The sequence below is a fragment of the Neltuma alba genome, unplaced genomic scaffold (assembly GCF_004799145.2).
Source record: "Neltuma alba isolate B1F8T4 unplaced genomic scaffold, ASM479914v2 tig00004897_pilon, whole genome shotgun sequence".
NCBI lineage: Eukaryota > Viridiplantae > Streptophyta > Magnoliopsida > Fabales > Fabaceae > Neltuma > Neltuma alba.
This window is the reverse complement of record NW_021633900.1, coordinates 788-15,172: the sequence shown is the minus strand read 5'-3', so window position 1 is coordinate 15,172 and position 14,385 is coordinate 788. Positions and strand designations below refer to the sequence as shown.

The 14,385-nt window shown below is 37.8% G+C and overlaps 1 protein-coding gene across 3 annotated transcripts; it reads right to left on the bottom strand.

The window, feature by feature from the left end:
* Positions 1 to 2,000: 2,000 nt before the first annotated feature.
* Positions 2,001 to 13,250, bottom strand: LOC114746094 (transcription elongation factor SPT6 homolog). 3 transcript variants are annotated; one of them, XM_028934276.1, is made up of 18 exons: positions 13,101 to 13,250; positions 12,915 to 13,001; positions 12,370 to 12,478; positions 12,203 to 12,290; positions 12,032 to 12,107; positions 11,772 to 11,889; positions 11,520 to 11,691; positions 11,227 to 11,427; positions 11,011 to 11,133; positions 10,412 to 10,792; positions 10,221 to 10,331; positions 9,358 to 10,134; positions 8,073 to 8,214; positions 6,803 to 7,962; positions 6,446 to 6,652; positions 5,316 to 5,718; positions 2,861 to 3,955; positions 2,001 to 2,800 (listed from the first exon to the last, which is right to left on the bottom strand). In XM_028934276.1, exons 1-18 carry the CDS (start codon positions 13,138 to 13,140, stop codon positions 2,241 to 2,243), a joined length of 5,850 nt encoding a protein of 1,949 aa, XP_028790109.1. In that variant the 5' UTR covers positions 13,141 to 13,250; the 3' UTR covers positions 2,001 to 2,240. The 3 variants fall into 3 exon arrangements, with proteins under 3 accessions (XP_028790109.1, XP_028790110.1, XP_028790108.1); XM_028934277.1 differs by having other exon boundaries at positions 2,001 to 2,738; XM_028934275.1 differs by having other exon boundaries at positions 2,001 to 3,955.
* Between the last annotated feature and the right edge of the window lie 1,135 nt (positions 13,251 to 14,385).

Genomic DNA, 14,385 nt, shown 5'->3' with positions numbered 1-14,385 from the left:
TCTTAAGAAGTCTCTCAGTTAATTAGAAATATGAAGTGAAAAAAAATAATATTTTTAGCAAAACATATGATATTATGAAAGCTACATGAGGATATCATGACGAGGGATAAAGGCTAGAGAGTACTTTAATGTTGAATTTGGATGTTGTCTCGTAAATTGTGAGAAATCGGCTCCTATTAACTTTTAAGTTTGTCCAAAAACCAAAAAACTAGGATGATAAGATTCCATGCAGCTTTAAAAGGGGGAAAATGTGAGAAGTCTCTTGCGAGAAAGGGAAATAGATATTTGGGTGCATTAAGATTAAAACCAAATAATTAACATTTAAGGTAAAAAAAAAGTTACAAGTTACACAATCTTAGTTAACTTTATTCAGTGTTTGATTTAAAATGTAGTTTTTTTTTAATAAGCAAATTTTTAGCAGTCAAACATGACTGTTCTAGGCGGGGCGGGCCACCCACCTTCGAATGGTGTTGGTCCTACGGACCGTGAACGGATTCGCCTCTGGCCTCTGGGCACGTCGGAACCGTCAAGCGGTTCGGGTTCTCGGTCGGTTCCGTTCGCCTGCCCCCTCATAGTCCATTAGTGGGTAGGGTGGTAAACTTAGACTCGACGAAAGGGGGGTACACTGAGCAAGTACGAGAAATTGGCCCCGCTCAGTTACACAATCTTAGTTAACTTTATTCAGTGTTTGATTTAAAATGTAGTTTTTTTTTAATAAGCAAATTTTTAGCTGAATTAGGCTTCGGAAGTTCATCACAATCAAGACATATCTACTCAGAATGTTTATAGAAGTACTTACAAATCACTTATCAACAAAATCCTCACATCGGAAATAGAATTCAAACTCATGATTTTGCATATTATGAGTTAACTCTTTACTAACTCTTTATCAGAGTCAACTCAATTATAGATTTATAATACATTTGGTTGTCAACAACGCAGTTAAAAATAGAGTAGGGTTAACAGCTAGTTTTTCCTACTTCATAATTATTAATTAATTTTAAAAAGAACCAATTTTTATATCCCCTGTCTTCCGTTTTATTTGTCCTTTTACTATACTAATCCCAAATTACAAAATATTCTATTCGTTAAAAAGTAAAATGATACTACTTCCGCACCTAATTATAAAATCCAGTTGACTAATTGGAGAGATTAAGAAACTTAATTAAGTTAGTTATTTACAATGAATAAGTATTATTTTTCCTAAAATATCTTTACTAATCAAGTTTGATATCTAAAACTAATTATTAAAGGATTATCTTTAAAAAAAAAATGAGAGACAAAGTAAATAAGAGTCTTATATTTAGGATCAAAATAAAAATCAGAAGTAGCATATCAGGACTTGTCCAAAAATATTAATGCATTTTTATGATGCACAGCTATTCAGTTGATGCATGTTTTCATTTAAATCTCAAGACAATATGCGGCGAGATCCAGAATTTGCTGTATAAATTATTTATAACATTAAATTTTATAATTTTATGCCCACAGTTATAGTTGACTCTTTTGAAAAAAATTGCATTCATAAGAAGAATCAAATATTTGCAGACATTGAATGCTATGATGACCAATAAAATATGAGTATGACCATTATGCTTCCAAGTGTCAAGGCATCAAATGTGTTTCGTGCGTCGCAAACATGATGCTCCCACACATTCATTGGGCCTATATGCGAAACACCGATTCATTGGGTCATCAGGATTGGTAAGGCCCATTAGGCAAAAGCCTATCTCAAAGATGTACGGTATGGGCGGAACAACAGAATCGAAAGACGTAATTACGTAAATACGAATGCGCAACTTATTTTAATCTCCACGATTATTTCTTAATCAGAAAGCAAGCCATATGCTTCACAATTATATGTCATGGATCCCTCAAAATCTAAGCTTGGGGATGGAAGTGGCAACTTTAAAGAGTATGCATTCACGGGGACAATACGTTTCCCCCAAAAGGAAATAAAATAAAATAAATAATGAACGAACCTGAAGTTGACAACATCTTGAAAAGAAAAGGGCGGATATAAATATAATTGGACGATATGAAAATCAGAGTGATGAATCATTAACATCAAAATGTACGATAATATCATTTCTACAGCAAATTAAGTTGTTTCCAGTTAGATAGTCATAAAAGAAATAGTCAAATACCTTGTGGAATTGGATGTCTATTTGCAGTGGTATTTGCATGACCCAAATATCGTAGCCTAGCTCCATGTTCACCATTCAAGCCATGCCTTCTCCCTAACCATCAAACCCAGCCTCCATCCGGGTTTCCTTTCTTGCTGCCCCAATTGCCACCATCAGAACCTCCACGACCAGAAGAACTACCACCAGCCCAACCACCACCACCAGAATTAGCCCAACCACTGCCGTCACGACTGCCAGAGTGATCGGTTCCAGTGTTGGCCCATTGTCCACCAAAGCTTTTGTTTTCATCATTACCTCCACCTCCCCAGCCATCACCTTTGCTCCATTCTCTCCCTCTTCCCTGTCCCTGGCCTCCTCCCAAACCACCACTATTGTTATTGCCTTCTGCATCACTACCCCGACTCTTTCCTTTGTTACCACCCCAGCCGCTGCCGCCACCACTGTTGTTGCCTTCTCCATCACTACCCCAACTCTTTCCTTTGTTACCACCCCAGCCGCCACCACTGTTGTTGCCTTCTCCATCACTACCCCAACTCTTTCCTTCGCTACCACCCCAACCGCCACCACTGTTGTTGCCTTCTCCATCACTACCCCAACTCTTTCCTTTGTTACCACCCCAACGCCGCCACTGTTGTTGCCTTCTCCATCACTACCCCAACTCTTTCCTTTGTTACCACCCCAACCACCACCATTGTTGCCTTCTCCATCATTACCCCAACTCCTTCCCTTGTTACTACCCCAGCCACCACCAAAGGATACAGCTTCATTGTTACCAGTAGCATTCAGCCCACTTTCATTGTTATTTCCTTCTCCAACACCATCATTACCCCAGCTCTTTCCTCTGTTACTACCTCCCCAACCACCCCAACCACCACCACCACCAGAGCTGTTGTCATTGTGTTCTTGGCTATTCCGATGATTAAACTCAGTAGTTCCCCCACCACTGCCATCACCAAGAATACTCTCACTCCAACTCTTTCCTTTATTACTTCCCCAATCTGAACTCCATCCGCCACCATTATAACTGTCATTATTACCACCTTCATGTCCTCGTCCTTGGCCCCCTCTACCTCTCCTTCCTCTTCCCCTTCCCCTTCCTGAAGAATTATCATTATTCCAGGTACCGCCACCACCACTGTTATCATTTCCAGTATTACTCCATCTGCCACCACTATAGTTGTCATTATTACCTTCACGTCCACGTCCGCGTCCACAGCCACCTTGGTCCCCTCTGCCTCTTCTTCCCCTTCCCCTTCCTCTGTCCCCTCCTCGACCTTGTCCCCAAACACTATCACTGGGATTGTTACCAGTAGGATTCATCTCACTCTCGTAATTACTCTGCTGCCAAGTGGGTCGTCTGTCACTGCCTTCACCAGCAACACTTTCATTCCAACCCTTGCCTTTGTTAGCCCAAGCACTGTCATTATTGGTGTTGTCAGTTTCAGTTCCAGCACTGCCCCATCCACCACCGCCACTCCAAGTTCCCCTTCCCTGTCCTTGTCCTTGTCCCCTTCCCCAGTTGCCTTCTGCATCATTAGTGGGCTCAGAAACATTGCCTTTACCTGTAGGACCTTGTTCACCCCAACTCTTGTCAATATTATGGGCCCATCCAGAAGAATTAGATTGAGACCAACCATTGCCACCGGTAGTGTGGTCATTTTGAGCACTGCCCCATGAACTATTGTTTTCTTCAGATTCATGTTTTCCATCACCCCATGAGTTTTCACGTCCGCGTCCGCAGCCAAAGCCACGTCCACGGCCACGGCCCCGGCCCCGGCCCTGACCCCGACCTTCTCCCCCATTGTCATCTGAGAGGCATAAATTAAATGAGATTAAAATGTAGATTCATAGATACAAGGAAAGGTTGAAGAAGCCATTGAGTAGGAATTCTACTATAAATTCTCATTTCAGTTCAGTTTTTCAAAGGATTTTGTTCCATCCAAGGAAACTGCAATTGTAGTTCAATCTATAATATTATCAGTAGGCAAGCAATGTTACATACAAGAAACATTTTTGCATCACATATTAATAAATGAATTCAATCTTAATTCTGAACGTGAAAAATACAAATATGTAAAATGATATGACTAAACATTCACTCAAGATAGCAAAGAAGCCACAATGACATTATGAACGGACAACTTACAGAGACGAAAACTACTTACATGCCCATCTAACATTATCGAAGAGCAAAAATATTTCTTTGAAACAATTGCCTCATACTTCTTGAGTGACAGGAACTGCTAAACCTCAGGTGACTTATGAGTTGCATTAAAACTAATGAGATTGTACATAGAGTGGTGCGCATCTACTATTACATTCCCAAATTTTTTTTTTTTTTATGTGGACGCATATGTAAAAAATTGTATGCGACACGATTGATATGCATAAGGACTCGTATGGTGACCTAGAAATGACCCAAAGCTTTTAAAATGAAAGGAAAAGCTAAGGATTAAAGTCAAAGAGGCGTAAGAACTAAATTGTAAATTTGCAGGGACTCCACTGAAAGAAAAACATTACAGTTTTGTAAATTGACTAACTTGTGTAGATTGCAAAGAAATTAAAAAGGGACCAACTGATTACGTATTTTCAAGAGTAAATATGATTATTGGACATTAAAATAAACAAGTCAAGAAATGCGAATCATGTGTCAAGCTAAAGAACTATGGGAGCAAATGTGTTAAGAATTACTATTAACGGAAAATAAAGTGATGTTCATTATGATGAATCAAAGCTGAAATCAACATTAAATGGCACGAAACCAAGCTGCTCTGATTAGCATCTCATTTGACTGAGGAAAACGGATCTCAATTTGGTCTCATTAGCATCTCATTTATGTGCTACATATGGGGAACCGTAAGAAATACAAGTTTAAGGGTGGCAAGAAAAGGTGAGGTGTTAAGCCAGGAAAAAAAAAAAATCAAAAGCCACCAAATTGAGTTGTTTTCCACCGGATTTTCAGTGAGCAAATCAGGATGGTATGATATGGCTTCATCTGAATTTCATTTAGGTGCGAAACATTGACTGCTGAGTGGAATCCATTTGTCAAGAGCAAAATTAATATTGGCAAAGTGAACAGCAACTCGTCAATAAAAATTTAGTTCCCAAAAACTACAGCTGTAAGATCAAAAAACTTAAATAAAGAAATTAAGACAATCCAGGATATACCTATGGAGTGCTTATTCTGAAATACATTGAATCTGCGTTCTCCATCCAAGGACTTTGCCAATGAACCATCTACCATCGGTTTTCTTGGTGGTAAATCATTGATATGATTCTGGAAGTATCCCAACAGCTGCTCAATGTTCTCAAATAATTGCTTCCTAAATTTAAATCCTTTCGGATGAATACCAATAAACTCATGATGCAGATTTGTACTTCTAATGTAACACAAGATGAAAGTGCCAGGATGCTCAAATGAAATTGCAAAACCATACACTATCCTTTTTGGATATTCTTCCTTCTCCAGTTTTAACAACTTATCAACCTCGGCTTTTGAGCCCTTAAATTTTTGGTGATTCAATATCACTTTCAGATTAACCACCAATGGATTGACAAAGCGTTCCATGACCTATTAACATGGAAGGGAAAATAATGAACTGATGTAAAAGAAGTCAAGCAAAAACTCAAAAGTGTTAGTGAAGAACCACGCTAAAGAAATAGATTTCCTTCCAGGGCATTGTCACCAAACTGAGAAAATTAGGAAACCAAACGGATCTCCACTGAATCTAGAATTAGGAAACTAAAATAACCCATAAGAAACTCTGAAATTGGACTACTGATTGCAATTTGGTTTTGACTCCTGTTTCACTGTTTTGTTATCAATAACAATGAATTAATATCAAAGTACATACCAAGATAATATATATCAAAACAGCTATAAATAACTGATAACTAATAGTTTAACAATGCAATATTGCAATGATAGTCTGGTGAGAGAGAGGATGAACTGTAATAGAGTGAAAAGTGAGATGTAGGAGCACGTGCATGTGTAAAGTTGTGTTAGAATCTTTAATAAGATTGAATGCTTCAGTAACATGTCACTGAAGTTTGTTTATGGTATGTCTAATGTGCTAGTCTCATTTTAATTCTATAAGGGTGATTCATCACTTGGCAGCTTGTTTTTTGGGTTCCCAGAACACGTCTAAAAAGAACAGAAATAAGCGTGATCCATGAGAACCAAGTTTGAAAGAGATCAGCAACTTCATTTATCATAAGATACAAAGAACAGCATATATAATATAAGGAATCCCAGAACAAATAAAGCCTTTCATAGCATCTGAATTAAGGAAGCTGACCTTGTCCATGTCCTCAAATATTTCTTCTCCTATCTTTAATGTCTTCCCAAGTGCAAGCATGCTTTTCATATCTAAAGTTTTTCCACCCTCAACAATGTCTTTGTGTACACAAAGTCCATCAAAAATTTTAAGAGTCAAGGTTAATTTCCATAGACAACTACCGCTTGGGTGAAAAATATAGTGGCCAATGGCTTTGTCTGCAAGGAACTACAAAACAGAAAAATAAATAAGATGCCAATCAAAACCTGAGAACATTCTAACATAGAAAACAACTGACCTTAGCTATTAAGCAAAACATAGAGTCATAGAGAACTAACTAAACTCAACTGTAAACTATTAAACACCAAAAAAATGCACCTCTTTTGCTTGATCAGCAGTTATATTTTGAAACTGGGGATGACAAATCATCCTGGGCTTGAAATGTTTATTTTCAAGCTCCTCCTTTTTGCCTTCACCCAACTGACTCGGTAAATTTTTTCCTTCACAATAATAAGGATCCATGTCATGGAAACTTTGTTCTCCATCACTCTTCAACTCACTTGCTTTACATGTCAAATTCACCCGGCATCTGGTCTTGTCAACAAATTTGATCTTGCAATTAAGCACATCACCATCGCACAATTTGTCTGTTAAATATATATCATCAGTCTCATCAGAAAAATCTTCCTTAAGCAATACTGCAGCCAATCCAGAGTCAAGTATGCAAAATGCTAGCTTTGACTGCACATTTCGAACTGTTGCCTGAACTCTTTTTCCCTCAAAAGGTACATCCCCACTTTCCCTAGTCATCATTAAGAACTCATCATCCAGTGAAGGTTCCTTATAAGGTATCCGAGGATCTTTAAATCCATCAAGCAGTTCTTCCTTTATATCATAGAGAGTCTCTCTTACATGCTCTCCTGTTTCTACTGCCATTCTAGCTGCATAATCATTCACATCAAAATCTTGCAGCAGTTTTGGTTCATCCTGCAAAATTTCAATTGCATTCAGTTGTGTAGCATCAGATTCTGGATTATAGTGTCTATATACAGCTCTAGCGAATTCCTCAGCAAGATGATAAGACTCTGGATGAACTCTTGTACGATCCAGAATGTTATCAACAGTATCACCCAAGATTGGTTCATCACATGACACCTTTAAAAAGCCAACTGCATTCCAGAAAATCCTCATCGAGTTCAGACCACATTTACTCAAATACTTTCTATTTCCTGGAGTTGTACCTCCACATAATTCTCTACACAGAACGTCAGCTGATCTGGGTCCAAGACCAGAAACAAATTGCAATGGAGCAGAAAGCCAATTGTGGCTGATAACCAAATTTACATCCACGCCTACTTGGTTGGTGATATCAGCCATGACCCATTCAATTATCATTAACTTCTCATCAGTTGTCAGAAATTGTTCCAAAGGGTTCAACTTCCATGATAAAATCTCCTTTTTGACCCCACAGAGTGTTGCAACCATAGCCAATGGATTTAGAAAGTAACGTCCAAGAGCCACTGCCCTCTTCACAATGCCTATATCATTTCAAGAACAGCAAAACCCATGATCAAAGGAACATTTCATTTAAAAAAAATATTAAAGAGGAAAGAGTAAAGAAACGAAGGCAGAAGAAAAGATCAATTGCCATGTTGTCTGGGAAGCTGGTCCTCAGAAATTTCTGAATCTTCATAAAGGCGAGGCAAGCTTTCATCCCCTAAAACTGTTGTTAGTCCTTTAATCTCCAAACTGACGTCATCATGATTTTCCCCTCGCATCATTGAAACAATCTGATTGGGAAAAAAAAAATATTTCCATGAATCACGATGTGTACTGACCGTGAACATGCATACATAAGGAATAGCAATCACAAAGAACACTTCATCTGTTGTCATTGAAAGAGAAAAGGGTGCTAACATATTTGTAAAATTTTTCTACAGAAAATAAGTAGAAAAGATACAAAATGCACTTGCGAAACGCATACAATTTTGTAAACAGAAATTAAAGCTTTTGGAGGCAGTTAAGAATCAACAACAGATTGAAACCCATGAAGCATACACATTTCAAGAACATAGAACCAGGTTCAACAACCATCAAGTGCTTTCTAGGCACAATATGAACTAGCTATATTTTAAATTAGTGGAGATACATCAAACGTTGCTGCATTATGTGTCCATATCAGCATCATATCTCATGTCTATATCAGTATGCATGCCCCATTGGAATAAGGATTGAATCTTTTTCTTCTCTATTCAGCTTCTTTAAACTTTAGTTACTGCTAACAATAGGTTTATTGTAACAACATAGGCACCAGATTCGTATGTACCTATAACAAATATGACTTTATAGGGCAAGTAGGCCAAAATTAATTAAAAGTGCTTCCTGAACATAAGTTGCGGAATTACAGATCTTTGAATTGCTAGTATTTTGGAAGCAGAAAACAATGAGCCCTCTACTCAGGCAAAGGAACGGACACTCCAATAAAGTGAGGCAAGTTATAAAGTTGATGTTCAAAGTACTAGAAAGAGAAGGTCCAAGATGAAAATCACTAAATCAAGTCTCTAATGTAAATAATTTATCAATGCATGATTGACGCTTATAGGTTGGCCACATCATAAATTATACACAAAGTTTATGCTTCTTAGGGAAGCATTCAATTACCAAGTTTATAAGAATGTAACATTGTAATGATCACGAGGAAAAACAATTTCCAAACAGAATCCAAGGGGCCTATAGAATCCAAGGGATCTCATGGGTAGAAGCATAGCAAGAAAATTTTTACCATTTCAAATGAAAAACTACCCGATTTTAAGATAAAAGTATATTTTAGAATATACATTAAATGAAAAAATCTAGGACATCAAGTAAACCAAATGGAGTCAACTAATTTTTTTTTTTTTTGTAGCAAAAATGGAGTTAACTAATTAGTTTACCTCATTGACGTCATCTCTCAAGCGTATACATGATGCATTAGCTCCAATAACAATTACTTGTGGTTTATGATTCATTAGGAACTTAAGAAGTCGTTGCTGATCATTTTTCCTCCGCTGCTGATCATTTATATTCTGTGATCGCAGAGTAAGTGAACTAGCATGGATCGCATCAACCAATTCTCCTTTAGAGTCCAACATCACAAATGTGGTACCTGGCTTTCCAGTTCCCCAACAACAAGCCATGACTTTGGATGCAGCCCCCTTCTCTCGAGCAGTGACATTGCCCCTGCATAGATATGGTACCACGGAGACTCTGTTCCATAACTCCTTCCCATAATCCATTATTAACCAGTTTTTGGCCTTAGCAGTCAACAATTCTCGTGCTTCCTTCTCCATAGATGGCAGAAGAAAATTTAAAATAGCGTCCTGCACAATTGACTTTCGCTGTTCGTTCCAAAGTTGAGCAGACGTTCGTTCACTGCGGTTGAGATAAACATCATTGCAAGCATTTGTTAATTCAGATAGGACATGCTCAGGCAACCTTATTTTAACTTCAAGAAGCTTCTCTTTTTCAGCATTTTGTATGATAAGCCACTGGGCATCCTTAAACTTAGTGAGTGGTTTGTCCTGTAGCCACTTGACACCTGCTACTTCATGATGTGTATCTATTGTCATATTTCCTTTCACTGTAGGGCTGGTTGAAAGAAGAGCATGATCCATAACTATGCTGCGAATATATTTCCTCAAAGACATCTCACTGCTAATCTCCATTGCAGCCTAGAGAAAGAAAATTATCCATTAACAAAGTAAGCTATATTAACTTCAGAGCAATGCAGAAGCAGATGACAAAACCGATAGCATACCATGTGCCTAGCGCCTTCTAGCACAGATTCTGAAGTTTCAAATGTTGCACACTTGTATGCCGAGGCTAATTCCTCTGGGGATTCCTCAGGATCCTCGTGATTCTCCATTCCCTGTTGTGGAATAATCAGTGAGTTGCCACAGCGCGCACACATACAAACAGAGATACCCGAGATAAAAAGCAGAAGGTTACCACTTTCTCAGGGGTACTTAGCAACCGAAATTTCTCAGTGTTCCCAAATTTGCTTGCAAGTGACCATAGACCTGCCATACTGCATTTAGAATAATAAGACTCCTTCACAGGCCTTTTATAACTGACGTCCAAGAATCCCTCAACTGGAGAAAAATGTAAACTGAACTTCAGTTCAATATCATCAATCTCTCTATCTGATTCCACCAACTTGAGCATAGTGGTGATAGTTCCTGAAAGCTGCTGGTTGAAACTGGATTTTTCATCAGAGAAAGTCGTTTGGCATCCTTCATGAAAACGGTTGTTATAGGATGTCATGAGAATGTTCTTCCGCTTCTGAAGAAGCAACCATTTTTTATCCAATTCCCTGATTATCCAGAGTACCTACACGAGCCAAAAAAAACAAAAAAACAAAACAAAACAAAAAAAGAAGTTCCCCATCAATTTCATAGGCATTAATTTCTCCAATGAATTACTGCGTTATTTCCACAATCTACCATTCTTCATGTACAATACCTAATTTCCATAAATGAGACATTGAAGTGAACTCTATGTTTAGGCCATACATCCAATAATGAACACATTAGGTTAATAATGATCACCTTGTGCCATTTCAGCTGACACTTTCTCTCAATATCATTCTCTATGCTTCCTGCTTCAGCCCCTTCTGGATCTTCCAGGAGACTGAGGCACTGTTCCTTCCGGTACATCGCAATAAATGGTATCTAAAACATAAAGTGAAGAACGAAAATAAAAATTAAGGATCTCTGTTTACATATATAACCAAAAATGTAATAAAAACCCAAACTACAACTTACGTCATATTTCTTTGCATGATTCAATTCCAAGAACCTCATGATATCTTCCCTCTTTATTCTAGTATGAAGCCCCCATGATTCACCATCTTCCTGTTTCTCAATGAACAATGGATTCGAATCAAGTTGACTAAGAATCCAAGAACTTTCTTCTTCGATACTCCTTGTGTCAGCTGGAATCGATCCCACCATGTCCTCAAATATCTGTTTGAAAAGCTATTGGCTGATTAAAATAAAATCACAACATTGTGGTGACAATTGACAAATTGAAACTCGAATAAATTTGAAAGCAGGACCTGCATCCTCTCTGGTACGTCCGTATTATCTAAAGGGTTACGCTTTCCAGCTAAATTCACTTCCGCCAGAGCCAGTGTCTCAAACTTGTAACACTCATCAGACTCAATGGACTTGGACGGAACCTCATTTAGCTGTAACGAGGAATGCCTGGGTTCACTAAACTTCCTTTGTCTGAGTTATGCCATGAAGAGAATAAGTAAATATTTAAATTATTAGTAAACTCAAATGCATTGATGTCAATTATAATATACCTGATCGCATCTTTCTCCCCATAGGCAACCTCATCATCCACTATGAAATCTGCCATGTCATCATCTGCATTATCAGAGACATGCTGCTCATCTTCAACATTATCATCAAAAAGTGATCCTGGAAAGCCAACATTTTGTGATTAGTCAACAAAAGAATAGCGCCATGAACACAAGTAAGAAAGTTAAACAATGGGTGAAATGCTATCATAGATCATCATTGGACATCTGCTGAAAACGGGGGGAAAGGCAGGTAAATATACTTAAGAATTCCGAAGAGTGTCCCCTCTTCTCACTATCAATGCCAGCCTTTTTTAGCCTCTTAAACATTCCGTTGTCCTAGGACAGAATCAATGAATCAATGAATCATAGAGAAGCAATTGTTGCAAACACAGAGAGCAAGAAATAAAAAAGAAGCAAATGCAAATGCTTACCAATTTATCCCGATTGATGCCCAAGATTTGGTTTTCACGAAGTAGCTCAAGATCATCATCATCAAGAACAATGCATTTCGATGATTTTCTGAAATAGTTAGCAAAGAGCAGTCAGTGTTGAGAAACTTGTATAGAATTGCATTGCAGGGTAAAAAACGGGAATGAACCGCTTCTTCTTTGTTTTCGTCTCTTGCGTTTCTTGCGGATTGTCTTCCTCCTCTTCTTCATCGAGACCAACGATAAATCCATCATCCTCAAAGTTATTCAAACCATCCTCTGCGTCACCAGGTGAGGAAAAAGCAAGTCATTAGATGATAAAAAAATAAGTGCAGTACGATCTCCGGGGCTTATCACTACACCGATATACACATTAAGCCGACGCAAACGAGGAAATAGAGAAGTCATTATCATTGCATGTTAAGTTCTCGAATTTCGGGGAAAATGCTTTACTGAATTTCCTAATTCTTAATATTAAACTTGAACTGAAAATGGCGTTTTAAAATTAATAAAGATAATGACGACGACTTTCTTAACACTGTAAAAAAGAAACGGGAACTTCCACTGACATTACATCAAAAGACTCACTGCTTACACTATGGAGTGCCAAATAAAGCCGAGGACGATGGAAAGAGAATAAGAGAAAGAGGAATGAAGCTCGAGTTAGAGTTTAGGATTAAAAATTTGGAGAAAGAGCCGATTTTTAATCCATTACCATCTTCTGATTCTTCTTCGTCACCTCCGTCGTCATCTTCCACTGTGATAGCTTTTTCTTTCATTTTCCCTTTCTGTATAGACCTCTCTGTAAAATGTAAACCCAAATGAACGATTAAAACCCTGAAAAATGCACAACGATTCAAAATACACATGAACACAGGCAGTTTAATGTTATAAAATTTACCCTGTTCTTCAACGGAAAGCGCTTTTCTCCTTCTTCCCATGGCAGTTTCAGCGAGGAGGAACCACTAGCCCTGAAGAGTACTGAACACTGAAAATGCGTGAGTGTGTAAATGGTGGTCTGTGATCAAACGAAAGCGACCACGCCAAAATGAAAATCAGAAGCGAGCAGATTATTGTGAGAGAGAGAGAGAGAGAGAGAGAGAGGGAGAGTGGAAAACAATCCGAACGGATTTGATATGCCCTTGGGGATGTGGTGAATTTACGGAAATGCCATTGGGCACTGTTTCATCTGCTCCGCCGCTCGATTGTGCCACGTCACGCGTGGGGGAGGACCACGGGGGATCTTTGGGTCACGTGGCGTGACCTCGGGGGTTTAGATGGGCAAAGGCCGAGGTGAGGGATAGAAGAGTCATTTGATGAGAAAGGCAGGGTTGAAAGGGTCGTTTGAGTACATGCAGAAGGAAGGAGGAGGGATAAATGGAGTTGCTACTTTTTTCCCTTAACGAAAATGATTATTTAAATAAGTAAAAACTTTTATTTTTAAAAAAAAAAATACCAAGCATCCTCACTGGCCAGCCAATCATTGGAGGTCTAGTGCTGGCGGTGGCCTCCGAAATTCATATGGGTCGGCATCATCAGAGCTCTGGCAGTTGACGATGACTATCTGATGGTTGACAATTTTTTTTTTAATTTTACAATTTCAGCAGTACGTTTAACAAGTTATTTAACACTATTAACAAATTCGACATAATAGTTAATAACAGGTTTTTTAAAAAAAATTCAAAAAATGTTATTTTTACAATTTTAGTAATGCAGTTAATAAGTTTGATAACTTTATTAATAAGTGCAATATAGCAGTTAACAGTAAGTTTTCTAGAAAATTCAAAAAGTGACATTTTTACAACTTCAATAACACAGTTAAGATATCATATAAAGATATTAACAACTCTCATAGTGTTATTAACAATATTTTCCTATGAAAGTTGATATTTTTAATATTAGCTCCTTATGAAGGTTGTACATCAAAAAAAAATTTCATTTATTAAGCAATCACTATGGTTATGAGAGTTGTTTAAATCATTATATGAATTTTTGTTAGAGTTGTTAATAACATTATAATAGTTGTTAATATCATTACATGACTTGTTAACCTGGTTATTGAAGTCATAAAAATGTTGCTTTTGAATTTTTGAGAAAACATGGTAACTGCTATATCGAGCTTATTAATAACTTTACATAACTTGTTAATCGTGTTCTTGAAATTGTAAAAATATTACTTTTTGAAT